Raw genomic sequence first — 27398 nt, forward strand, 5'->3', positions numbered from 1 at the left:
GTTACACAACTAGGGCTGACATTACAGGCTTTTCCTGCCTGTTCACATAGCTCAAAAGGCAGTGGTTATACAGACTCCCTTGCTTTAGGGCCTGAAGTTTCATCCACTAGCTAGCAGAGGGCACCATTCCCTTTTGCTATAAACTGACCCCTCCACAGCACAGTGGTGCAGTCATCTAATAGCTTTGTTAAATCCTCTCCTTCCCGTGTGACAGCTCCAGGCAAAGACCTCCTCTGGGCCAAGCCCAGGCCCCTCAGTCAGCCTCTCTGTCTCCTATTCTCAGGGCCACGAGTGCAGCTCTCCGCACCACCCCCAAAAGAATGGGGAACCCAGTAATTGTTGTTAGCTAAAGACCTGGCTTCTATTGAAACAGTGGAGGAGGCATTTGCTCCTCCCCCTTCTTCCTGCCAGTGCTTTATTTCTTAAGGAGAATATGTGCTGGCTCAGAGACAACGGTCACTTGCCTATTTTTAAAGTCTCAGTAACACCTCGCCTGAACTATTAAGCCTTGAAACTACTGCCCTGAATAGCTGCAATCCTTGGTATGCCAAGAACCGGAAGTTCCAGCAGCCAACACGGGAGCAGCACACAGATCTAGAGCACTCGGCCACTCTGCACACGGGCTTCTTATCAAGGTAGAAAGGGCAAGTTACCCAATTTAGCATGATGTGTGACTGAGGCCCTCTGCCAACACTGGCATACGGAGCTAGGAAGCGAACTGTGAACGTCGTGGTGTCTGATTTACAGCAATACAGTAAGAACTGAGAGTAGCAGTTTAGCAGGTGTTTAGTTACCATGAAACTAACAAGCTTTTCAATTCATTTACCAAAGCACTTACAAATACAAACAAATAGAAACGGTATTTGTTTGTATTTGGAGTATTTCATGAACTTGCATTTACAAAGGTCACCACACCCCGCACGGATCCTGTGGCTCTTGCCAGCTTTTGGTTCAATGCAGTATACAGAGTGACAGGCTGCGCATGAGCTTGCATGCTGGCCACAGGAACAGATCCCACTGAAGAGCCATTTCCCTACTTCCTCCTCCAAATTAAAAGGGAACAGAATTGATTCAGACAGAGCTACAAAAAGAAAAGCAACAGCAGACCCTGCTGGTTTTCTAATTATTGAAGCGAATCTGCAAGAGTCTGCTGCCCTCTGCAGGGCTCAGAATAGGATGGACACATTCTTTTGGGCGGAGAATTCTTTGAAACAAAAGTGAAATGTTTTGCAACCAATAATATGAAATCAAGATTCGCCTCCTAATGCATACAAGTTAATAGAAGCTACTGACTAAATTCAAAAGCCAGACTGGAGACTGTCCTGTCCCTCTAGGACTAGCGCTGAGTGCATAATTGATTTTGTGGCTGAACTGAAAAATGCCCCAAAAATGTGTTTAGTTTCACACCAAAACTGATTTTTTTCAGATTGTTACCAAAACATACAAACCAAACAAATTTTGTTCAGCTTGACTGGAACCATTATTTCAAAACAAAATGTCAGTTTGAACCAGTTCATTTTGAAATGAAATCTTTAAAGAAACAGCTGACTTTTCCCATTTCCCACCCCTCATTTTTTACGTGGCCGAAACTATTTGCTGAATTCTACACCAATTCAGGAATAGTCTCCCTGAAACTGCATTTGTCTGTGAATTTACTATTCAACTGAAGAAATTTGCCCAGCTCTATTTATAAACCTTATACAGGAATTATAAATTATTTAGTTTTTGTATAGAATAGGTAAGTTCAAGGCTCTATATAGACATTATCTAATTAATCTTCCTTGGGGATAGTCATCAGTGTCAACATCTCCATTTTAAATACAGGGAAATGGAGACAGAAAAATGGAATGACTTGCCTAGGGCTGCACAGCAAGTATTACCAGAACTCAGACTTTCTGTTCATAGTGCAGGGGTCGAAAATGATCCACAGTGTAGGAAAAAAAAATATAAAAGATCCTTCTAGACACCTCCTCACCCAGCCTCCCAATCTTATGCCCTCTCTACAAAAATGACTGCTATTTAAACAAAACTATACCTAAGGATGGTTGTATGGAGACAAGCTGAAGATAAATTAACATGATGGTGCTGTTGCTGGTTAGTTAACACTCCTCCCCTCCCCCCCGCAGTCTGTACGTTCATTAGCACAGAAATCTGATCCGTGATTTCTCTTCTTCGAGTGGCCAGGTTTGCCATTCTTATGTTTCCCCCGTGTTGTGCTGTTGAAGAGGCAGGACCACACCTAAGGAAGGGAATTTCCTTCAGGAGGGCAGCCTGGTGAAAATGCTTCCAGAACTGAGAAATAGCATATCTGACATCAACAGCTAATCTGGTAATATTGAGAACTGCCACTACTGCTCAGTTCTGGAAGCATTCTCACTGGGCTGTCTTCCTGAAGAGGGTACAGAGTGGGGCCTTGTTCTTTTGAGTTCTGTTGGCAGAGTGACTAAGAAAAGTCTCTGGAAAGTCTCTAAAACAATGCTATTGACTGGGCTACATCTAGTAAGAAGTGTCACTGCTTATTGCGGTGAAGCATTTGTCAGTCTCTTACAGAAGCAGCTCTGTGCATCACAATTCATTAATCACTGTGTTAGCATAAAGGTCACAGAGGCACAGCCAAAGCCATCTGAAAAGATAGTCTGGATCCCTGCTGAAGACCTCATATAGTGTAGGAGTGTTCTGGGGACTGTTATAAAAACTCAACTCAGAATGGTGATGTCTTAAGATCTTTTGAGAAAATTTATCATCAGACCACATGCATTTCTGTAGAACTGATCAATGAAATTGTTTTTAATTGTTCACTTTATTAATATAACTTCATAAGTAAAGTTTTATGAATGAAACTACATTCATTCATAAACCCAGGTACCCCAATAACTGGCTAATTGAGTTTCACTTTCAATCCAATTGCTGCTTAAATCGCTGAAACTTACACTGTTTCAACATTGTAACTTCTGCTCACTGTTTGCCATTCGTTATACTTGTCTCTACTGTAACTCAAACTCCATTTTAAAATGCTCACTCCATTTTGTAAAAGCTTGCTGCAACCTTTATTTTTGCAAAACCCTGCTGTAATCTTATTAGTTTAGTTTAGATGTGTGAATGAGGTATGTATTGATGATGGAATCAACCTCCAGCCCCAGCCTGTCCTGATGAAATAAAGTGTAAACACCCAACAACTGAAGATGCAGACAACAGCCCTGACAAAGTAAGAGGATCCACCCTCAAAAGAAAAGAACAAAAGTACATTGAAGAAACATCACAGCCAGGTCCTAGGCTGAAAGTCATGTCTACAATTGACAGGTGATCAATCACATGGAACCCAGAGGCAGGGTGACACAGCAAGACCTATAGACTCTGGATTCAAACTAAAGCCTACAGAAAGGATGGGTGAGATGGAAGACTTAGGAGGGTAACATTCTGCTGCCAACATGAAAGGGCATCAGTGCATGTCCAACAGAGACCCAGCTCTTCCTTGTGCCCGGCTTTCCTGGCCAGTTAGCCGCCACAAGCTACGAACCCAAGCCACGAACTCAAGCTACATTCAGGACTGGGAACTATACAGCAGCTGCAGAACCTGTGCGTGTGTGTGTATGAACGAACGTGTGAATGAATGGGAAACCTAATGAAATGTTATAGCTATAACTGACTGCCTATGATTGTTTTTGTATTCACAATAAATGTGACATTTTGTCTTATCCCCTTTAATAAGATCCTGCTGGTTTTTATTTTATTGGTATAACATTTCTTGTCCTCATACATTAAGTCTTAATGAAACTTTAGAGTTCAGAGATGACACTAGAGCGTGGGGCATTTCAACCCTGAGTTCACTGGTTAAAGTGTGCTTTACAGGGGTAATGACCAGAAGCTAAACATTCCTAATCTGGTAGCTGTGGTCTCTGAGGCCTTGTCTACACTACCGCTGTAAATTGACCTAAGTTACACTACTCCAGCTACATGAATAATGTAACTGGAGCCGAGGTAGCTTCAGTCAACTTATTCCGGTGTCTACACTATGCTGCATTGACGGGAGACACTCTCCCGTCCCGTCGACTTACCTTACTCTTCTCATTCTGGTGGAGTACCAGAGTCGACCAGAGAGCACTCTACCGTCAATTTAGCGGGACTTCACCAGACCTGCTAAATCAACCCCCACTGCATCGATTACAGCAGCGTTGATCTCCAGTAAGTGTAGACATGGCCTGAGTGAGCTAGTGGCCCTAGTTCAGTTCCTAGTTTTTATCCCAACTCCATCACAACGGATCTGAGCACATCACAAGAACAGATATCGTAAGAGATGCTCTTTGTGGGCAGTCTCAGAAGATACAAAGGAATAAGTAGGCTTCTCGTTCCTTCAGGCAGTCCCTCCAAAACAGGGCACAAGTGATGGGGAAAGCTTGCATTGCTACTAACCACATTGTGCCTGGTAGGTAGACAAATGGCACTTCAGTCTTCAAGGGTTAAAAGACAGAATAAACTTTGCACATCCTTCCACTCTCTACCAAAACTGCTAACAAAGGGTTCCAGTTAGTGCCAGTTGTAATGGTGGTTTGTGTGGTGTGGATATCCAGGCTGAGACCAAACTAATTTCATACAGGCCACCAAATCATCATCCGTTTGCATCAACTTTACTTTCATTACTGACCTGGACCCAACTTGAACTAGATGTGCAAGAAGAGGTCTGTACTCCTTTAACAATGCCCTAAGCCATCCTGACCCCAGATTTTAGGAGGTGCCTAACTTGTGGCTGAAGCTTAGAAGCTGCATTTTACAGTGTCAGTCTAGCCATTTGGCAACTGTTTCCATGGGTATCATTCTTACCTGGAGTGGTCTTTAAACTTGTCATACTGAACATGTAAATATTGTCATCTGTGCAGTTAGCAAACAGACTGGTACCAGTGGAGTCCAAAACCAGACTAGAATATCCTGGAGACAGAAAAAGAAGGTCTGCATAACCAGTAATTCCAAAAAACAAACAAACAGAAGGCTTCTGGGCACAATTCTGGGCATCTCTATTACATGTGACGTTACTGGGATATTCTCACCCCTGAACTCTCCCAAGACTTTATGGAGAAGTTTAGAAACCATCCATCTCACCTATATAAACTGGACTTTCAAAAGCAGCAATCTCACTGGCATTTGTAAAGTTGGATTTACATGGGTAACAAGAACATCCAGATATATAAACAGTAAAATATTAAATAAATAACCACCAAGAGTTTTGGAAGGAACATAAAACTTCATGCTGCAGGGCATAAGCCAACCTCTAACTGATTAGTTAGGGTTCCAGGGAGGGAAAAGCGTTCCCTGTGTGCACACCTGCGGCAGGATTTCTTTCATCTTTTTTGGAAGCAGCTGGTGCTGGACTCATACTGTCAGAGACAAGATACTGAACTAGATGGAGCACTGGTCCGATCCAGTATGCTATTCTTGTGGAGTTAGGATACAAGGATTTTAATCAGCGTAAGTGCAGAGCAACAGAAACAAAATAAAGATTGTTTATAATAAGCTGGGCCTTAAAGTGCGGTTCTAGTGAAGAAAGCTACCATGTAAAAATAGCAACTTCTTACTCAGTAGATCTGCTCCCTATGTGTATTCAGAATTAGAGCTGCTTACTTTTCTGACCAATAGAAGTTTTACCGTGTTTACAGAGCCCACACAGCAAAGAAAGAAGGAGCTGAATTTGGTTTTAGCACATTCATCATCACCAAGTTAGCTAAGTTCAGATTGCAGGGCCATGTTCTCCACCCAGTTGCTTTTGTGCAACCCCACTGGAAAGACCCACAGGAGTTATTATTACTGGTTTGGTGATACAGAAGCAGGAGAAAAAGCTTGACTTTCCGATGCTGGCTGTTTAAAAAAAAAAAAAAAGTCCTACTGAAACAGGCCAGTCAGATCTGGAAATCACTGACACAAGACATGAATCCCCTCCAAGCCATCTTCTTTCACATCATTTTTCAGATCAACCTGAGTTTGAGGAGTAACATCATTCAATTGCTTACCCAGTTTGCGAGTGCTGATCCCAGGGTAGCAGAATGACTTGAACGGCACCGGATCCTGCCGATACATGGTGTAGTTCTTGCGCAGGTCCCATACTTTGATTACACTGAAATTCAAGATACAGGCATCTTCAACTTCTACACCTGCTACACAGAGCTGATAAAAGCATTCTACAGCAATCAAAGGATGGCTCCCCACCACTTGAACCCAGTGAATCTAGAAATGCAGCATGACTGAAGCAAACCAGAGCAGAAGCCTGCTGAGAGAATGACAACTGAGATTGCTGGGCTAGGCAGTGGAGTCACTGGCTGCCTTTCACCTTCCAGAATGTTCTATTTTTGCAACCAACAGAATATATTTAAGGCTAAAGCATGGAAGTTTTTCAGTCCAAGAATTAGGTTTCAGAGAGAACTGAGATGTAATTTGACCCAATGAAATAACAAACTAAGTTAATTTTCTCAGATGAAAACTAAAACAAAGAGGATGCACTGATATTTTGACAGTCATACTGAAAAAGCTCTTCAAGCTTCTTCCTTGCTCTCCAGGAGCAAGCCTCTGTCATGAAGGCTCTCACCCAGCAATGAGCTCCATGCAGGTGGGCCCCAGCCCTGTTGACTTCAGTAGCACTCTGCTTGTGTTCAGGGATCTGGCCACATGGAGGTGGTTGCAGGATCAGAGCCTGAGAAGGTAATCTCCACATTAACCAGAAGGACAGTTTATTAGCACTCCAAGATATACCAACAGACCTGGGACCCCAAAAATGCACCCTCTGTAACTCAACAGTTTTTTTATCCCGCGCAGCTCATTAGCTGAAGAATAATATTTCCACTCAGTAGTCTGACAGCTTCCCCTAAACAAAAATGGAGGTGCTAGAACAATTAAAACAGCATCCATCTAGTACTTGGTTATGAAGCTTGAAAGAAAACTCAATCACTTGTCATGAAAGGCAGCAATACTTTGGGTTCACCATCACAACCTATTTTAGGACACCAGGCTTTTAAGGAGATTAGTCACATAAGGCCCATAATTTTAACATACCTTTCTTTACAGGAGTGCTCTTTCCAAGCCAAGTTTTTTTAAAAAATTCATGGCTTGCCCTACGAATTAAAACCCCAGTAAGGAGGCGTAAGAAACACATTCAGAAGTCGTAATGCAATCCAGCAGATTCAGCACTAGTTTGGAGTCGGAAGGCCTCCTAGGGTTTGTCTACACTGCAATTAGACACCTGTGGCTGGCTCACATCAGCTGGCTCAGGCTCATGGGGCTATAAAATTGTGGTGTAGATGTTCGGGCTCAGACAGGAGCCTGAGCTTTGGGACCCTCCAGCCTGAGCCATCTACAACACAATTTTACACTCTCACAGCCTGCACCCAAGTTAGCTGGCATGGGCCAGCCACAGGTGTTTAATTGCAGTGTAGACATACCCTAAGTGATTTTGGGAAAGCCACCAAGCTGCTCTTTGCCTCAGTTTCCCCACCTGTAACATGGGGGAAATGCCTGCCCACCTTTATGAAGAATTTTAAACTCTACAGATGAAAAATTGCTATTATAATGCATTGCTTCCTTAAAAGTGATGCTATCAAGCTGCATTTAGATGTAAAATTAACATGGTTAGAGACCTTTCTAATTGGCAAGTAGAGTGAATTTCCTTAGGCAGTTAAACAAGGCATCTCATCTGCCCACGTGCCAGAATACCAGAGCCTGAGCTTGCCTCCTGTTAGAACCATTCATGGCTCTTATTGTCCACTCTAGATTTTGCTAGATGGACAGCCAGTAACACTTGAGATGCTCACCAGCAATTTACTGCCATTCAAGCAATATGTAAAATCTACTGGGACCCCTACAATTTCTGTTCAGTTTCTGCCTGTGCCACTGAGAGGAAAATTCAGATTAGCTCAGAAAAACATCCATTCTCTCTCTCCTTACCCATCGACAGCTCCTGCAGAGATAAGGGTGTGTTCATCTTGAAGCAGCACCACTGTCACACTCTGCTGGAAATCCTACAAGGAAAAGAAAGCTATTTGTTTTCTGTCAGAGTCAGTAGAGATTCTCTGCAAAGTTCAAGGCCAGCATGAATGTTTGGGAAATCAGTTCACTCTTCCTCCCAGACAGATTCATTCTGAGTTCTGCCAAACTGTTAACCAGCCACAGTCCTGCTTTAGTAGTGGCTTAGTCCTTGGATTCCACCACGGTCACAAAGTTTTTGTTGCCCAGCAAGTTAGTCACCATAGGCAGGAGGCCCAGGAGTGCTAGTTGCAATTTAGGACACCGGGTTCAAGCCCCCCCGCAAATAGAATTCCCACAGAGGTCAATGGGATTGGGCTCAGATTTGAAAACACTCCTCGCAGATTAGACATAGTAGAGCTCTCGCACCATTGCATTTAGTGGATGAAATAGGCACAACTCTTACTCCCATGAGTTATAAATATAAAAGCACGACAGTGTGAATAGCTTCCTGAAAAATCTTAGAAGCCTAGGAATGGAGTAATGCTGGGCACTGATCCCTCCAAAGTAAAAACACAAGCACATACCCGGGGAAGAAAGAACATATGATTTGCTCAAGGATAACTAGATCTCATATTTAATTTCCAACACAGGTGACCCAAATTGATCACAGTGTCTAGTTATAAAACAACAGTAGAGATCAGGCTTTGAAGAAGATAAGCTTATCAGCATTTCTATCCCATTCAAACTAGATAGCTCTCCCCAGTCGAGATGCTCTCTTGTTCATTACTTTGCAAAGCTACCACAACACAAAATGCTATCTTGGGAAGTAGAGTCCTAGATTTCTTTCACCTTCCAAATTCTTACCACTGAAGGGGCAAGTCCTCTGAGATTCTGCTTTTTCTTCTTGGGTTTGGAGAGTATCTGCTTGTCTACTATGTTGTGGGCTCCTCCAATTTGATTCACCTGCCTGTAAAATCCATCTGAAAGACAGTTCCAGGAAGCCTCACTTATTACTGCTAGATTAGCTCCCATTTACAGCCATAGTTTTAATAAAAATAGACACAGAGTGGAAATACATTCTAGGAATTGACTGAGAGTGACCTTTAGTTTCATTCATATACTCTGCAAACAAGCATTTTCAATTATTTTAAATACTGAATAGAAGCAGGAAATAAAGAACATGAGCATATATTGCAATAGCTGCCATTCAGTCAGGACTCTTCAATAGGTTAAATTCTTCCTGATTAAGTGAAGTGCAAACCATGGTTAGCCCTTTAGGACAGTGAGTTCTACAATTAATTTCACTGAAGTATCAGTTTAATACATTTAAATCCTGTTGATTTAACAACATGCAGTCATGAGGTTTATTAAATACAGTGTGTGTCAAGTTTCTAAAAGTTAGCACTTACATAGCACTTCATTAATGTTAGCTAAATTGTGAAGGGAAATACATATGATCATCTAGTCCAGTGCAGGATTGCTCCCACATTACGTTTGTAGTGCTTTCTCCAGTCTGGTTCCAAGTACAATGAAGCTGATAAATTTCATTGAGGAGACTCAGTTTTTTGTTCATTCATCACTCCCGCACCTATCATCGTGGTGTCTGAGCACCTTACAAAGCCATCTGACTGGTCTACAACTAACCCGAGTTCTGTCACATATGGTGCAGCTTAGTGAGGGTGCCTTGCCCATGTGTCAATGCTGAACAGGTTTAAAACCAATGTTATGGCATCATTTCTTGCATGAGTCAGACAACTGTAAAGTAAAATCTCGGGCAGCTAGTTCTTGGATCAGATCTTTCCTCTTTTGATAGTACTCACTGAAATCACAGCAGTTAGGCCATCTATGAGCTCACAGCCCTAACCCTCACACACTCTCCTTTCTGGTTGGTCTTGGACATTTCTCTAACAATTTTTTTTTCCCCTGCCTGATCCAGTGAGTTGAAGTCCCCAACTGATTGGCAAGAGCAAAGGCACAGTGGAAGTGTGGAGAACAGCATGCACCAAGAGCTGTTTCCTCCAGATGGGCCTCTTGAGAGTCTGGACAGCAAAAGCACTGATCAGCAGCTGAGAACAATTTGTAGCAACTCTAACTGTGAACAACAGACCAATTATTAAACAATCAATTTGTAATCACCTAGAGGATAACAGGGTTCATAGAATCATAGAAGGTTAGGGTTGGAAGGAACCTCAGGAGGTCATCTAGTCCAACCCCCTGCTTGAAGCAGGACCGATCCCCAATTTTTGCCCCAGGGTTATCAAGAATAACTAGCACAGATTTGTGTAAGAACAAATCAGGCCAAATCAATCTTATTTTCTTCTCTGACATGGTTTCTGGCCTAGTGGATGGGGGGAAGCAAGACAAGCGATTTCATATTAGTAAGGTTTTTGACACAGTCCCACATGACATTCTCATAAGCAAAGTAGGGAAATGTGACCTAGATGTAATTACCATAAAGGTGGGTTACAACTGGTTGAAAGGCACTAAGCAGGGAGAGGTTGCAAACACTTTGGAGGACAGGATTAGAATTCAAAATAACCTTGAAAAATTGGAGAATTGGTCTGAAATCAACAAGATGAAATTCAACAAAGAGAAGTACAAAGTACTGCACTTAGGAAAGAAAAAAAAATCAAATACACAACTACAAAATGGGGGGTCAAGTGGAGGCAGGACAAGAAGTAATGGGCTTAATCTGAAACAAGGGGGATTTAGGTTAGATAGTAGGAAAAACTTTCTAACAATAAGGGTAGTTACACTATCAAACAGGCTTCCAAAAGAGGTTGTGGAATCCCACTCACTGGAGGTTTTTAAGAATTGCTGGACAAACACCTGTCAGGGATAAGGCTCATTTGGTCCAACCTCATCTTAGGGGTGGGACTTGATGACCTCTCAAGGTCCCTTTCAAGCACTACATTTCTGTAATTGTGGCCCACAAAACATATCAATACAGAGACTTAGGCAAATCTGAGAGTGCTATGAAAGTGGTAATACCCATTAAATACAGAAAAATCAGATCCTTGGCTTTCTCCCACTTAAGCAGCTTTTCCCCCAAATTATTCATGTCCTGTTTAAGGGGCTTTGCCTGTATTCCAATAAACTGCATCAACCCCAAAGAATAAGCTCCAATACGGAACACAAACCACCAGCCCCATTACACACATCTGAAAGCTCACCTACCTTTTTTGTTGCATCTGGTGTCCCAGAGCATGACGTTTCCATCTCTGCCTCCAGTACAGAAGACAGCTGAGGGAAACATATTTATTAGCTTCAAAAAGTTACAAGTGTTCATTTTAGAAGATTAACTGAAGCCAGGGTGGCACCATCTCTGTGACAATGCCCTGCGTCATCTGCCTGTCCTAGCCCTAAACCTGGCAACCACATCTCAAGGCTGCAGGCTCACTGCTAAGGTGGTAGATTTAGAATCTGAGGAAAGGCAGCCTGCTGCTTGGTACCGTTTGGCAAAGGAGATTGGTGGGTTTTTCCTTATTACAACTGACCCACAGGCAACAATTGAAGATAGTAGCATATGAATGTTCAAGGAGAACTGAATGACTTAGGGGACCTCCAACTTTAATAGCTTAAATTTGGCTCAGGTTCGTGATGAGAAGAAGTTACCAGCATTAAATCGCTTTCTGGTGTCCCATGCAGGAGTAGCTAATCTTACTATAGTTCAGGGGTGGCCAAACTTACTGATCCTCTGAGCCGCATATGATAATCTTCAGAAGTTCAAGAGCCAAGCTCGCCTGCCAGTTTCAGGGCTTCAGCCCTGCAGGAGGCACCGCCTGAAGCCCCAAGCCCGACAGGTGCTCCCTGGAGGGCTGAAACCCCAAGACCGCCCTCCCCTCAGAGCAGAAGCCCCTAGCCCCACCACCTTGCCAAAGGGCAGAAGCCCCGAGCTCCACCCCACCCCCCAGTCTGGTGGACAGAGAAGCAGGGGGAAGCGCGATGGAGGCTCCACGAGCCGCACTTTAACTGTAAAAAAAGCCACGTGCTGCTCATAAACTGTGGTTTGGCCACCCTTGTTACAGTTCCTTATGTATAACTACATAGCACAGACACCCTTGTTGACAACTTCAGCCCAGAGACCACTAAAACTGAGTGGTCCTGGAAACTTAACCAGCCTTTCACCCCAGAGAAGGTCTCTACTGGACACAGTTGAGCCACATTGGAAGGGCAGTGTGAGGAAGCCTACTCGGGCACTGCCTGTGCTACAAACAGTGGGCTTTGGCCTCCAGAGATCTCATCAGCACTAAGATTTACTTTAAAAAAAAAATGGGGAGAGAAACATGAACATTTACCTTTCTCAAATTTAGAGAAAGCAACTGACTTGAGGCTGCACTGATGACCTTTACATATGCCAAGCAGCTCACCAGCCCTCACATCCCACACTTTGGCTGTCTGGTCTCCTGAAGCTGTAACCTTGAGGGGAAGAAATGAAAAGATTTAGTCATTCTTTGCATCGTTCACCAGAGCACTAAAAATAAAGTCAGAGAGCACAAGTCATCTTACAATCCTGTGTTCCCCAGGCACCCAGGCAAGGTCGAAGACCGCATTTGAGTGAGCCAGCCACTCTGAAGGAAAAACAAAGGCTAAGATTAGTTCAGACCATGCAAAAAGTAGGCATCTTGGAAACACATTAAAGCGTGACATTCACTTGTAGAGAACTATGAACATTTTTTTAATCCAACATTCAAATGACTACATTTTGTGGCTTGTCAACAACAGCTTTTCACGGGTGCTAAAAGCAACATGGGACAATTTGTTTAGAAGAGCAATACTAGGGACATGCCCACACTACTGCTTTAAAAACAGAAGCCATGAAATTACAAAGAAGGAATGCAAGTACTGCCCATATTTAAGTATTAGTCAACACAGCGAAAGCGCTTTTTGCTTCTAACAAATCATGCCCATTTTTTACATCAAGTTCAGATCTTGCTCTGTGTTACATTTACCTCTAAAGATCTGCTTGCCACTGTTTTGGGTTTCAGTATCATAAAGTCTAACAAAGCCTTCTTCATTTGCAACTGCAAGTACATGCTCCAGATCTGAAGCTGAAAGACAAATGATTGGAAGTTATGTTTTTTGTATATTAAATAGCTACCTCAATGTTTCCTTCCCAAAAGAGAACTGCAAACAAATTACTTAAATAGAATACACAGCAATTGCACAACTTTGGAAAAAGTAATTAGCACTTACATAGCAATTTACATCTTCAAAGCACTATATAAACATTAATGCTCTATAACAGAATATGAATAGCCCACTTTACCAAAGGGAAAACAGAAAGCTTACATGACTTGCCAAATGTTACAGTGAGATGGTGGCAGAGCTATAATTAGAACTCAGATATTCCTAACTACTAGTCCCCTGCTGCCTCAGTAGTTTATAAAGAATATCAGAAAGGACAAATTAGAGAACTGGTCTGATATCAATAAGATGAAATTCAATAAAGACAAGTGCAAAGTACTACACTTAGGAAGGAAAAAATCAAATGCAAAAAAAATCAACAAAATGAGGAATAACTGGCTAGATGGTAGTACTGCTGCGAAGGATCTGGGCGTTGTAGTGGACCACAAATTGAGTATCAGTAAACAATGTGATGTAGTTGCAAAAAAGGCTAATATTCTGAGGGGTATTAAGAGGAGTGTCGTATGTAAGACATGGGATATAATTGTTCTGCTCTACTTGGTAATGGAGAAGCCTCAGCAGGAGTGCTGTGTCCAGTTCTGGGCAACACACTTTAGGAAAGATGTAGATAAACTGAAAAGAATCCAGAGGACAGCAACAAAAATCATAAAAGATTAAACAAACTTGACTTATGAAGAAAGGTTAAAAAAAACTGGGCATGTTTTGTCTTGAGAAAAGAAGACTGAAGGGGGACTTGATAAAAGTCTTCAAATATGTTAAGGAGTGTTATAAAGAGGATGATGACCAATTGTTTTCCATATCCAGTGAAGCTAGGACAAGAAGTAATGGGCTTAATCTGCAGCAAGGGGGATTTAGGTTACATCAGCAGTTCTCAATCGAGAGTCTGTAGCCCCTGGGTGGCCTTGAGCCCTTTCTGGGGGGCTGCGGGACCCCGTGCCTGGAACCCAGAGCCTGAGCCATGGACTCCCCTGCCGTGGGGCTGAAGCCAGAAGCCCTGGCACCCTCCACCGTGGGGCTGGAGCCAGGAGTCATGGGGCTGAAGCCCCAAGCACTGGTTGCTTCCCCTCCCCACAGTGCCAGAGTGGAGCAGTCCCAAGGACAGCTCCACACACCCCCACTTCCTCCTCTCCCTGCCCCTTGATCAGGTCAGAGGCGGGAAGCCGGAGCCTGGCAGCTGATGCTCTGGCTGGTGCCATGGAGTGGGCAGCCGCGGCATTCCGTCTCCCGTTGCTGGGGCCTGGGGTTGCAGCTGCTCCTCAGCTCATGCAGCCAGTAAGAGCCACCTAGGCAGGGGGACCCGGCTCTGTGGCTGGCAGAGCCCTTGGCGAGCAGTGACCACAGGGGAGCCCTCCTGGTGCACAGCCCCTAGCTACCCCCTTCCTGCACCCTAAGCTACTCCCCTGACCACACACAGCCCCTAGCTACCCCCATACCTGCACACAGTCCCTAACTACCCCCTCTCTGTATCCTGAGTGGTTTTCAAACTTTTTGAGCTGAACTCCCACCACACACAACTCAGACAGGCTGGGTGGTCTACTGAGGTGAGTCAGAGGGTGGAGGTGACGCTGCCACCATGTACCCTTCCATGCGGAGCTGGCCCAAGCCCCGTCGGCGCCTGCCCCCACAAATAGAAGTCAAACTATGCCTGTGTCCAAGGGCCCACCCCCTGCCCTGCTGGGCCCTGGAGTTTTTATAGCATGTTGAAGGGGGCCTTAGAAAGGAAAATGGTTAGAACCCCTGGGTTAAATTGTAGGAAAAACTTTCTAATGATAAGGTAGTTAAATTCTCAAATAGGCTTTCAAGGCACGTTTTGGGATCCCAGTCATTGCCCAGAACAGGTTGGGCAAACACTTATTAGGGTGATCTAGGTTTATTTGGTCCTGCGTCAGTGCAGGGGGCTGGACTTGATCACCTCTAACGGTCCCTTTCTGCCCTACATTTCTATGATTCTATTGACTTATTTTATCCCACAATTTTACAGATTCTAAATGCAAAGTGAGCCTTTAATTTCCCCTTAACTTTTATGAGTCAAATGTTTTAGAGTTTCTTCCCTAGATTCACAGTAAGGTCTTGGATTTGATCAGTTAACTCAATGTCACAGTAATTTGGGTTCTTTAATATATTTGTTCCTTGAATAAATCTGTTAGTTGAAATATTACTTTTACGCAAAATGGTTTGATAGTGCAGACAGAATAACAAATTCCAAAATGCAGAGGTAACAGATATCCTATCATTATTTGATGCTGTGAGGTTTTTAGCATGACCTTTGGATTTGGAAAGTAGCATATAAGGGGGACTGGATTGCTCAGGGAACTAGTAATGAGCTGCCAAAGTCTCCTCTCAAGGATGATGGTACAAATCCAACCCAACTGTGTAGTGGTCAAGAGCCATGGCCATCTGATAGCTGCCCAATGGTCCATGGAAAATTAGTTGACTTAGTTCATTTCTCATGGACAGGTATGCTCATCACCAAAGCCAGCACCTAACCACTCTTACTACTGACTGTCACCTTATTCACAGTGTTGAGTAAATATAAAAAATGAACTATCCTCTACACCCTTTGGTGGTTCCTCCAGGCCAGGGTTGAGACTGGGGCAGAAGGAGCAGTGTGGAAAAACTTGCACACCTAATGTCAGTGCTATACCAGCAGATAGGGATTTCAGTATCCAGAGCTGTCAAATAAGCCAGCAACTTTCACCTATGCTACACTCACAGAAAGACTTAAAAGGTTTTTTATTTAGTAAGAAGGGATACGTATGGGATTTTAGTAGCACATCTTCCTCCTCACCAGTTTCTATTTACTACTACTCACTCTGTTCCAGGTCCTAGTTACTTATGAATCAAGACCAACTGGCCTAATTTTAAACCTGCAAACATCTTAGCTCCACATTAATGAGACATACTTTGCCTTAGACAAGGCTGAAATCAAAAGCTGTTAAAGTGTGTAAATGCATTTAAATTCTTTAACTGAGCACACTTTAGTAAAATGCATAGAAATCCCATGATCCTTCCCACAGTCCATTGTGCTGCATAGCTCTAGTATACCAAAGTAAATCACAGTGTTACTCAGTTCACCTTATTGGTTGCTCTAATAGATGTGTCATTAACTGTCATCTACTTTGTCCTTGATATAAAATAAGGAACTCTTTATGAAACTTAATATTCAAAATAAATGGTTACAATATCTGTCCATATGCACAGCTTTGGCTCTAGCATAGTATTTTAATTTCAGAAAAGAACACTTACCTGTAGAAAAGGTGCAACCAAAAGGCGGAACTGGCATTCCCATCTCTCCATAAGAAAGGTGGTCATCTTGCTGACTACACTGATAGCAATCCAAGAGGTGTTGTAGGGGATATTGCAAGGACAGACCTAAAAATAAGAAAAAGATTGATATGTATCAGGATTTTGAGTGGCTGAAATGAAACCCACTAACTTCCTTGGGTCAGAGGTCTTGTCCACATTTTGTGGACTCATCCACGTTGATGGGGTTCTGCACTTGGTCATGGAGCCGAAGTACTCGTCATAATTTGAACGCTAAACAGAAAAATCCACGACCTGTGCGGGGCATTTGCTATACCATTCGCTACACCCCCCGAGTTAGAAACGTCTTATCGAGATGCGCCAGACAAACCCCATCATCATAGGTAGCTGCGAGCCCCTCCCCCGGCTGGAAAGAGCCACCCGTGGGATGATCTCTCCAGAGAGGGGGCGCCCCAGCAGTGGGGCTGTCCAAGCAAGGACAGAGCACCAGGGGCGGCACTGCGAGGGACACACACCCCGTGCATCGGTCCCGCTCGCCGCGGAGAGAACAGGCACCTGCCCTCCCTCCCCGCGGCCCTGGCACCCACCCCCTCGCGTCGGGGCCGAAGCCGGGCAGGCGGTGTCCGGCGGAGCGGGCGGGGAATCCCAGGAGCTGCGGGCTCACGCAGCGGGAGACAGGGAGCCGGATCCCGGGGAGCGGAGGGTCGGGCCCGTGGATCGCGGTCCGTTACTCACGCTGCGGCCCGGCCTGGGCCCGGTGGAGGAGCGAGCGGCAGAGCATGACCCGTTACGCAAGCAGCGGCGGGGACAGGAACGAACACAGCCCCGACCGTCCACTCCCGCCACCCGAACTACCCGCCAATTCGCCAAACTCCATTCCCGCTCCCCATTGGACAGAACGACGGGGACGGGGCTAGAGGCCACACCCGCTACCTCCCATTGGGCGGTGGCTCCGGGGCGGGGCCACGAGACCACACCTATTTCCACTCTGCCCATGGTAGATGCTGCCGGCGCTACGGTGAAGGCGGTGGGTAGTGGCACATCACTGCACAGGGACACCTACCGGAGCGCGCTGCGCATGTGCGAGAGACCAGTGGCGGGAGTATGAGGCTCGCTGGGTCCGCACGTGTGGTGTGCAGCTGGTGACAGCGCATGCGTCCCCAAACGTGGTGGCGGGAACGTGACAGTGCGTGCGCACGCTGTAAACCCGTCGGTGGTATGGCGAATCGCGCATGCGCAGGTGCAGGAGACGGTTAGGGGCGCTGGTAGTTGGGCACTGAGTTTACGAGCCGTGCTGTGAGCTAGTACCGGGAGCGGGGAGCGCTATGGCCTCTGGCGCCAAGTCCTTCCTGGCGGACGCGGGCTACGGCGAGCAAGAGCTGGACGCTAACTCCGCCCTCATGGAGCTGGACAAAGGTAGGGAGAAGCAGCCCACCGCCCTGCTGTGGCAGCGCAGCGCGCATGCGCGCGCACGTAGTGCCAGCGGCGCCTCATCGAGGGGCTGGGCCCCGCGGGGTGTCTCTCCCGGGCCCCGCTCTGGGCCCTCCCAGAGGAGGACGAGGCCGGCCGCAGAGGCACGCTGCCCTGTGCCCCCTCCCTCGGTCCGGCTGCGGCCCCTCCTTCGCGGAGCCGGTGCCGTGCAGCCAGCGGCCGGGCTGAGCGGCTCCTTCCCCTAGTACTGTTCGTGTTGCGATCGGGTCCTTTGTGCCGCCCCAGCATAGAGCGCCCAGGCGGCGCCCGGCCGGGGCGTTTCCAACCCCACCGCCTCTTGCCGCTGCCCTGGTGTGACCGAGCCCTCTGGGCAGCGCCGGGAATTCTGGCCCGGGTGGGTTCTCCTGCTCTTCCCGCCCCTACCCCCCTCAGCATCCGAGCGCCTTCCAGCCGTGCGTCCCACTGGCCGGCTAGCCTCTGCTCCCTGCGCGTTCTCTCGTCCCCTGCCCGTGTGCCAGAGAGGCTCCCGGGTGGGGTTTCATTTTAATTAGAGCTGTGTAGCTGTATGGTCATGTTAGTGACGGCAGGGTCAGAGAAACGTGCCTTGGACTGACAGCAGAAGGTGGCTTGTGATGGCCTTTAGCTCCTGTGAAAGTTCATTGCACAGTCTTGTTGGGCCGGCCCTTGAGCAAACTGCGGGAAAGGATAGCTCAGTGGTTTGAGCATTGGCCTGGTAAACCCAGGGTTGTGAGTTCAATCCTTGAGGGGGCCATTTAGGGATCTGGGGCAAAAATTGGGGATTGGTCTTGCTTTTTGAGCAGGGGGTTGGACTAGGTGACCTCCTGAGGTCCCTTCCAACTCTGATATTCTATGATTCCTGCACAGATTACCTTTACCCTTATTGTGCCAGGGAAGAGAAGTTGTTAACCACAGTCTTCATCCTAGCGCTTTGGCTGATCTCACAGGGCAGGTCTACACTAAAAACACTGCATCAGATGCTCTAAAGTGAGGGGAGAGCCCTCACCTTCTCATCGTTAATCCACCACTGCAAGAGGCAGTAGCTATATTGGTGGGAGAACCCTCCCACCAACATACCCCTGTATACATTGGCACTGAGGTTGGCATAACTAAGTGGTTCCAGGGTGTGAATTGTTCACTGAGTGACATAGATATATCAAAGTAATTCTGAAGTGGAGACCTACCCTTAGAATCTTGGGTCTAGATCAGGGGTAATCAATATATTTTTCATAAAGGTACAACTTTCTTGGTCAAGGTCCAGACTCCAGAGAAAATAATATAAAAAATAACAGCAATAATAAGTAAATAAAAGTTTTTACAGTCTGTTCAAAAGTGTCTCGTGGTGTGGATTTGGCACATGATCCACCTATTGACTATCTCTGGTCTAGGCCATTGAGTACCTGTGTAGGGAGTGGAGGACAGGTCTGATTTGTTTGTGGTAACCACTGTTGCTGATGAAACGTTCTGCAGCATTCTGTACCAGTTGGAGTTTCCTAAGCACTGAAGGTTTCACGTCTATCTATGTTGCATTGCTGTAGTTCAACTAAGAGTTGACGAAGGCATTAATAACTGAGGCCAGGTTATCTTTGCCAGGATGTGACAGATCTTCTAGCCAACTGGAAATGATAGAAAGTGGTGAACTTGGATGCTGATATATGAGAGCTTAGTGTTGGTGAGGAATCCAAGAGCACTTCTAAGCTATGGACTGAATAGAATTATTTGTTTTTGGGAAAAAATAATTAATGTGAAGAGCTTGTCAAGTACAACATGACCCAAACTAGTTGTAGCCTTCTCATGCTACTGCAATATACATGTTTAATAATAACTGTTAACTAAAGTGAATGTGGACTGAAGTCTGTAGGAGAGCTGACAGAATGCCAGGGTCTGGAATTCGCAAGATTGTGCTCTGTGCTTGTTCTGTTGCCCTTATTCTATGTATCTAATACCTCAGTAATATTTGTCAAGTGAATTCCTTAAGTGACTTCTGTAGTACCAAAAAGGAAACAAAAAGTAGTTCAGTTAGTGACTAAATAGTGCTAATCATGAGTATATTTGTATTTTGCTTGAAAGTTATCCTGCTCACTATTTAATGATGGAAGACTGATGATGACTCAGTTTTCAATTGATAGGGACCAAAAGAGACATTAGACACTGCATAAAAGTATCAAAAATGTCAGTTTTAAATATTTTCTGCAGAAAGAACGTTTAACTTCCTTTACACTTTCAGAAAAATCAAAATTACCCTGACTTTACATATTCTAATGTATGTAAATTTTATCCTATCCAAGACCCTAATCTTACACACTTAAGCATGTGTGTCACTTTGCTCATGTGAGTAGTCCTATAGTCTTCAATAGGACTACGCATGTGAGTAAAGTTAAATGTGTGTTTGGTTGTTTTCAGGATCAGGGCCAACTGTATAGATGTTCTCATTATTCATATAAATGTCTAATCCTTTCTAAATATCCAGCTAAGCTTTCTGCCTCAATGGTATCTTGTGGCAATGAGTTCTGTGGGTTAATTACATTGTGCATGTGTGTGGAGTGTGTCTTTTTTATTAGTTGCAGATTTGTTACCTTTCAATTTCATTAACTTTGCCCTTAAGTTTTACTTAGAGAGGGTAAATAGCCCATTTTACCTCCTATATTAGATTTGTCATGCTCCATCTTATTCCCACTCTAGATAATCTTGAGTTTTTCGGTCTTTCCTCAGAGAAAACCATAGCTATACTGCTAGAAAATAATTGTTGTTTTTCACATAGGCCTCAGGTCTGGAAAACTTGGGGAGCAATGTGAAGCTGTTGTCCGTTTTCCCAGGCTCTTTCAGAAATATCCATTCCCGATTCTCATTAATTCTGCATTCCTAAAGCTGGCTGATGTTTTCAGAGTTGGGTAAGTATTGTGCTGCTTCACATCCCTGATCCTCAAGTAATTTTCTCTGATCCATGGTCCTTTGAAGCCTAGATAATCTTCCTGCTTTCCCTACTTCACAGCTACTATCCTGTCTAAGGGCATGGCTACACTTGCAGGTGTAGAGCGCTTTGAGTTAAACCAGCCTTCATAGAGCGCAGTAGGGAAAGCACTGCAGTTTGTCCACACTGACAGCTTCAAGCGCACTGGCATGGCCACGTTAGCTGCTCTTGCAACGGCCACAGAGAGCAGTGCATTGTGGTAACTATCCCAGCATGCAAGTGGCTGCAATGTGCTTTTCAAATAGGGGTGGGGGGTGGAGTGTGACAGGGAGTGTGTTTTGTGTATGTGGGGGGGAGAGAGAGTGGGTTTTTGGGGGGCTGAGAGCATGTCGGCATGCTGTCTTGTAAGTTCAGACAACAGCAGACCCCCCCCCCCCGCCCCTCTCTCTCACACACAGCATTCCACAGTAATGGTTTGCTTTGTCTCAGAGCAGATAAGCATGCTGGCTGTCAGAAACAGAGCTTTCAAAGGGCATTCCTCAGCGATTCCAAAACAATGACGAGTGGCCACTTGACTTAAGGGGATTATGGGATGTTTCCGGTGGCTGATCAGAGCACAGTAATGTGACACCTTGTTCACACTGATGCCTGGGCGTTTCAGCCAAGACGCACCAAGTGTTAATCTTCTCACTGAGGTGGAGTACCAGGAGCGCTCTAGCCACAGAGTCGGAGCGCTCTACGTGCCTTGTCAGTGTGGACAGGTAGTGAGCTAGGGCACCCGGGGCTGCTTTAATGCACGCTGACTCGCAAATGTAGCCAAGCCCTAAGGAGGGTTGGGTGGACTCTGTTTGGAGCCAGCTGACATCCTGAGTGGTTTGGAGTGATAACGAACAATTGAAGGCATTGTCATTCTGTCCTTCTAAAGTAATGGTTCTCAAACTGTTGTACTGGTGACCCCTATCACATAGCAAGCCTCTGAGTGTGACCTAACCCCCCACCCCCAAAATTGAAAACGCTTCTTTATATATTTATCACCGTTATAAATGCTGGAGGCAAAGCGGGGTTTGGGGTGGAGGCTGACAGCTTGCGACCCCCGATGGGTCCTGACCCCCAGTTTGAGAACCCCTGTTCTAAAGCTTTGTCTGCAGTGGGAATTTGCCCCAGTTACAGCCATTGTTGATCAGCCAGCAATGTAGATGCAAACATAGGTCCCACTGACACTTGCATCCACTCAGACCTCTTTGCAGTACTACCACTCCCAATAAAGGATTGAGCCCAAAATGTATACTAATCCTAGTACAAAACAAATGTAAAATAGGGTGTTTTGTAGTGGTCTGTAAATTTAATTTATTAATTTAAATCAGTTATAATCATTATTCTGATTCCCAGCCTGTTTGTGAATTTCCATTACACAGAAGTGTGTGTGTGTGTGTGTGTAATGTACTGTATACATCTTCCAATAGAAACAACTTCTTGAGGCTATGTGTCCTGAAAGTCACTCAGCAGAGTGAAAAGCATTTAGAGAAGATCCTGAATGTGGATGAGTTTGTGAAAAGAGTTTTCTCTGTAATTCATAGCAATGATCCAGTTGCTCGAGCAATCACACTCAGGTATGTCTTCCTAATTTAAAACTACTTATCCTAAGGCTTTATGTGACAGCTGTTTAGTTAGAAAAGTAATGTTCATTAATTATTTAGAGTCTTTAAAAACTGGAATTAATTCTGCAACATTAAGAATGAATATCGGGCTGTTTCCTCTTATCCAAAGGAAAGTACAAGACAGCTGTTTTAAAGGGAATAAGGTAACACATTTGTGACCAGAATAAGGAGGATACTAGATATCTATTTGATGTGGTCAGAGTTGCCTAGATGTATCAGAGAGCAAAACTGCATCTTACATATGCAATATTGGTGGGTTGCATGCACAAGTACCTTAACTTGTGTTTTGTGCCTCCTGGAGTGTATAAAACATGTATGTTATGTTAACACTCTTGCATTTGATATATTGAGATCACAAACTGTGCATAAATTTCCATTATGGTTCCACTACTGCTTGTACAAAACTGAAATAATTTGACTTTTTACAACATTTTTTTTTTTTTTTTTGTGTCCGACTTATTTTCACCATTTCTACTGATCATTTTAGATTTTTTTCCTCTACCTCTGCCCTTGAAACTTTCGGCTCGTTGTATGATATGTGAACTTGGAGGAGGTTCCCCTGCATTATCCAAGTAGTGCACAAGGTGTAAACTCCTAGGAAAGCCAATGAGAAATGCACAGTCAAAACTTTTGTGTAAGTTTAATAATGTTAGCGGTAACAGACTGGATTCACTCAAACATCATGGGATAAATTGCACCTCATTGGCCAGCGTGGGTGCTCTGCCAAGGGTGAGAGACCTCACCCTGAAAGAGGACTTGTGGTGGTACCACTGCTTTCCTCCCTTACATTTTCTGGAATTTTAATTGAGCCCTATTGGTATAGGCTTCTCAGGTGATGTCTTGGGTCAGCACAAGTCATGATCACATCTTGATAGATTATAATTGCTTGCTGGTTCAGCAGTTAAAAAATCTACAGTTGGTTAGTTTTGACCTCAGTAAGCAGTTGTGAGGAGAAGGAAGGCACAGAGTTTTGTGGTTAGGTAGGAAGCTTTTGACCATATATTATGTACGTCTGAGCTTTCTTAAGGGAATTACTGCAGATCTAATTCTTATCTTCATAGTTTATGTTCACTTTGGTTCACATTTCCCTACACACTGAATTAGTTGCTTTCTGATGCCGCTGTGATTTATTTCTGTAGGATGTTGGGGAGTATGGCATCCATAATCCCAGAAAGGAAGAATGCACATCACAGTATTCGCCAGAGCCTGGATTCCCATGATAATGTTGAGGTCGAAGCTGCTATATTTGCTGCTGCTAACTTTTCTGCACAGTCAAAGTAAGCTGTAAATTCTTCTGTGCTCTTATTATTCATATTTTAAGGAGTGGAAGCACTATTAATACAGTAGGACTCTTCACTGTCCTTCAGTAAATTTGGGATCACCTTCTGCAGTACTTGCCATGCCATATGTGGGGAGATACAAAAGAGATCTGTACCATTTATAATGTACAGCATGAATGTTGCAGGAAACTTGAAATCATATTTAAAACCACACCCAGCAGGGGCATTTGAAACTCATTGAAATTTGCTTTCATTCTTTTAAAAGCTGTGAGGAAAAGTTAAGAAATATAAGGGGAAAAAACTTTAATTAAATAAATATGTTAACTTAAAAATCACACTCTTATCTAAATTTTTTCTTTACTTTTTAAATGTAATCCCTAAAATTTCTTTAATTAAAAGGGATTCAAGGGGAATTTTTTTCCATTTTTTTTTCCTTTATAGTTAGTTTTTGTGAGTTCTTTCACCGAGGTGAAGACCATTTAAAAAATACGAAAACCCAAAGAATGGAAGTGAGATTATAAAGTGGTAAAAATAGGCAAGGGGAATCCATGGCAGAAATCGTGTCTGAAATTACTTTCAGCTTTTTTAAATTTTTTTTTTTAAATTTGTCTATTTCACGTTGGTGGTGTTGCTCTAAATTTCCTACAACCTACTCTTAAAATGTTAAGAATGTCTGGAAAGTGAGTGAATCTGGCAATTACAATTGTATTTTTAAAGTGAGAAAAATTCAGTGGACTCCATTTAAGATGGGTGTCAATATTTTTCCAAACCAAACTGCCATTTTATATAGTTCCTGTGGTCACTAATGGTGAACTGTATAGGTTGTGGGGTTTTATTAAAAGAATCCCCAAAACCTTCTTGTGCAATTTTAAGAGGAAAATATTCTGTAACATTATATTACCTGTTTCAGAGTAACAGCTCTGTTAGTCTGTATTCGCAAAAAGAAAAGGAGGACTTGTGGCACCTTAGATTAACAAATTTATTTGAGCATAAGCTTTTGTGAGCTACAGCTCACTTCATCGGATGCATTCCATGCCACAGTACTCCTTTTCTTTTTGCGATTACATTACCTGTGTTTTAACAAAATCTGAGTCAATTTCCACCTCCTTGGAATCTGCAGTGCAGATTCCCTGATTTCTCTGCGGGGGGACTAAGTGACAATAAACTGTCCTAAACAAAGGTGTGAACGAACCATCCCTTCTGATTATGGAGAGTTTCATAAAAATCACAATAATCTTAGTAGCTCATTTTAATAGAACATGTGCTTAAAACTCCTTTATCCTGCAAGTTCAGTAATCAACCCCATTAACATTTTTTAAAATCAATTGTCTACACCTGGAGCACCCTATATTTTGTTCTACAAATAAAGACTGAGTCAAATAAAACTTCTTGCTGTTGTTCAAATAGCATTACACAAGGTTAGGGAAAGCTTTTGGTTGTACCAGTCTTTCCCTAGAATACTAAGTCTCTACAAAAGAGCACTTGTAGCAAATTACGTTGTTTAACACATAATATAGTGATTTTACAAGAATGTTAGCACTGGAGTAAATGTTCCTGCTTGTGTTGGTGCGGATAAAGATGGGCAAGAGACTCAATTCTTTAGTTAGGCTAAGTGATAGACTTGGTAAATCTGTAATCTCAGGTTGAAAGTCTAGATTGATGGAAACTAATTATGTAACAAGTGTCTAAATGTGGCATTATTCTGTGATGTTAACTAGTAGCAGCAAATTTCAGTCAAGCAAACAAAAATGTCTTTCTGGATTTGCAAAATTACTCTTAAATCTTGAAGTTCACAAGCACAATCCTGCTTTTTATAGTCCCTCTTAATTTCTTGGATCATTATTAAACCATAACAGTCACAATTTAAAGTTCAGTTGTGTCTTTTCTCTTCGCAGGGATTTTGCTGGAGGAATATGTAACAAAATCAGTGAAATGATTCAGGGTATGTAGGTGTATTGAATAATGGGAAGAAAATGAAAAGGTTTTAATATTTTATTTTAGTATTGGCCCTCCTAATGTTTAAATGTTACCAGAATCCATTGCTCCCTCATCCCTATACTTCCCTGAAACATTCCAGTTGCCTGAAGTTAAGTGAGCTAACGATTGATGCCAGGCAGGGCTCTGGACTACAGCTTGAATGTCTTTAAAAATGTAAATATCCAAAGCATGTTCTAATGTATCTGGTAAACTGAATCCATGTGTGTCATAGCACGTCCAAATACTATGTAATGTGGGTTTTTATGTTGACTTAGAATCTCTAGGTTTCTCTCTTTGCCTCTAGTCTCTGACAAGGCTGCCCTTCTGTCTTGAGCCTTTTGCAGTGACTTAATATTATAACATGGGTCTCTTTTCCTTTATTATAACTGGAATAATGTAATGTAATTTGAAGGATAACTATTAATATAATTGAGGCACACCCAAAGGAGGAGTAATTGTTTCCCAGCCACTTTACCCATCCATTCTTAAGGCCATTCTAATTGAGGAAGGCTGGGTCCCAGTCTCCTTGGAAACTGACAATACTGCTCTTTAATGGGCTGGTGGAGTCTGTTTAGCACTGAGAGACCTGCTGTTTCAGGAATTGAGTCCTGCCTCCAGCACTTCTAGCTGCTGCTTCCCACAACTGGCCTTTACTTTGTCTTTCTGTGGTTTTTTTTTGTCTCAGTCACCAGTGTCATTTAAATGTAGTATTGGAAAAGTTCAGGGTTCATTTGAGATCTGCTCTGGCACCTAAATACCTCTTTCCATGCACTAGGCTTAGCCACGCCAGTGGACTTGAAGCTGAAGTTGATCCCCATACTACAGCACATGCACCATGATGCCAGCCTGGCGTCTAGCTCCCGTCAACTTCTCCAACAGCTGGTAACATCCTATCCTTCCACCAAGATGGTCATTGTTACTCTCCACACCTTTACTTTGCTTGCTGCTTCCTCTTTGGTGGACATACCCAAACAGGTAACACGTAATTGCTCTAAAGGTAATCCCTTATTTGAAAGTGCAAAACCGCTTAAACATCTCAGTTCCTTTCTGATAGTGAAAATAGTTAGATCATAGTCTGTGTTCCTATCCCTACTGTAGATGAGAAGTATCCTAGAAACTGCCATTTATTTATTTATTTATTTATTATTTTTATATACTATTTGTCTCTTCAGTCCTGTCCCCCATCCAAACAATCTCCTCCTTAAAAGGGGCAATAACATCTGATACCCTGCTTCTCTTGGAGCTCTTACATCTTGCTTCTTGTATGCAGGTCCCTGTACCTGCTTCTCACTCTGTTGCCTTCTCTGATTAGTTGGGATCCTCTCCTTCCACCAAACCCAATCTCTTATCTGCAAACTAGAAAAATGAACATACATTTAAGGTCTTTGTATGTAAAGAGTCTCACTGGCACTTGAACCCACTGATGTAAATTACAAATATCAGTCAAGACATAGAACTATAGTGACATTCTCAGCTTAAAGGGGGAATGTTTTCCTCTTATGTAATTGTAACTCTGGGCCCAGACAAGTGATGAGCACACAGTAAATCCATATACAAATGAAATGTGGTATTGAGTTAACTCATTCTTATTTAAAAAAAAAAAAAAAATCGTGAAAATCTGTTGGTCCACTCTTAGCCTCTTGTAGCCACACTAGATCACAAGATTTATCACTGGCAGCCTTTAGCCTAACAGAACAACTCTGTCTGAGGTGGCTTGGGTAAGTGCTACTCCAGTTCAGAAGCCACTGTTGATAGTATTAGATATAG

General features: G+C 43.6%; 2 protein-coding genes across 6 annotated transcripts in view; one reads left to right on the forward strand and one right to left on the reverse strand.

Annotated features, from left to right (window-relative positions):
- DTL (denticleless E3 ubiquitin protein ligase homolog) overlaps positions 1 to 17510 on the reverse strand; it is a 33200-nt gene extending 15690 nt beyond the window's left edge. The window contains exons 1-10 of one of the 3 annotated variants that reach the window (XM_043543682.1): positions 17420 to 17510; positions 16339 to 16464; positions 12897 to 12995; positions 12454 to 12515; positions 12243 to 12363; positions 11122 to 11187; positions 8809 to 8924; positions 7924 to 7997; positions 6000 to 6103; positions 4819 to 4923 (exon numbers count right to left, since the gene is read on the reverse strand). In XM_043543682.1, the coding sequence (XP_043399617.1) occupies positions 4819 to 4923; positions 6000 to 6103; positions 7924 to 7997; positions 8809 to 8924; positions 11122 to 11187; positions 12243 to 12363; positions 12454 to 12515; positions 12897 to 12995; positions 16339 to 16464; positions 17420 to 17510 (964 nt within the window). Of the gene's footprint in view, positions 1 to 4818; positions 4924 to 5999; positions 6104 to 7923; positions 7998 to 8808; positions 8925 to 11121; positions 11188 to 12242; positions 12364 to 12453; positions 12516 to 12896; positions 12996 to 16338; positions 16465 to 17091; positions 17262 to 17333 lie in introns of those variants that run through there. The other 2 variants (XM_043543683.1, XM_037895742.2) reach the window with 2 other exon arrangements.
- A 129-nt stretch (positions 17511 to 17639) lies between these two features.
- Positions 17640 to 27398, forward strand: part of INTS7 (integrator complex subunit 7) — a 35442-nt gene continuing 25683 nt past the window's right edge. The window contains exons 1-6 of one of the 3 annotated variants that reach the window (XM_043543681.1): positions 17640 to 17772; positions 20567 to 20696; positions 22132 to 22326; positions 23514 to 23651; positions 25550 to 25596; positions 26407 to 26606. In XM_043543681.1, coding sequence (XP_043399616.1) covers positions 17682 to 17772; positions 20567 to 20696; positions 22132 to 22326; positions 23514 to 23651; positions 25550 to 25596; positions 26407 to 26606 — 801 coding nt within the window. In that variant the 5' untranslated portion in view covers positions 17640 to 17681. Of the gene's footprint in view, positions 17773 to 20566; positions 20697 to 22131; positions 22327 to 22861; positions 23009 to 23513; positions 23652 to 25549; positions 25597 to 26406; positions 26607 to 27398 lie in introns of those variants that run through there. The other 2 variants (XM_037895750.2, XM_027820503.3) reach the window with 2 other exon arrangements.

The sequence above is a fragment of the Chelonia mydas genome, chromosome 3 (assembly GCF_015237465.2).
Source record: "Chelonia mydas isolate rCheMyd1 chromosome 3, rCheMyd1.pri.v2, whole genome shotgun sequence".
In the NCBI taxonomy this organism is placed as follows: domain Eukaryota; kingdom Metazoa; phylum Chordata; order Testudines; family Cheloniidae; genus Chelonia; species Chelonia mydas.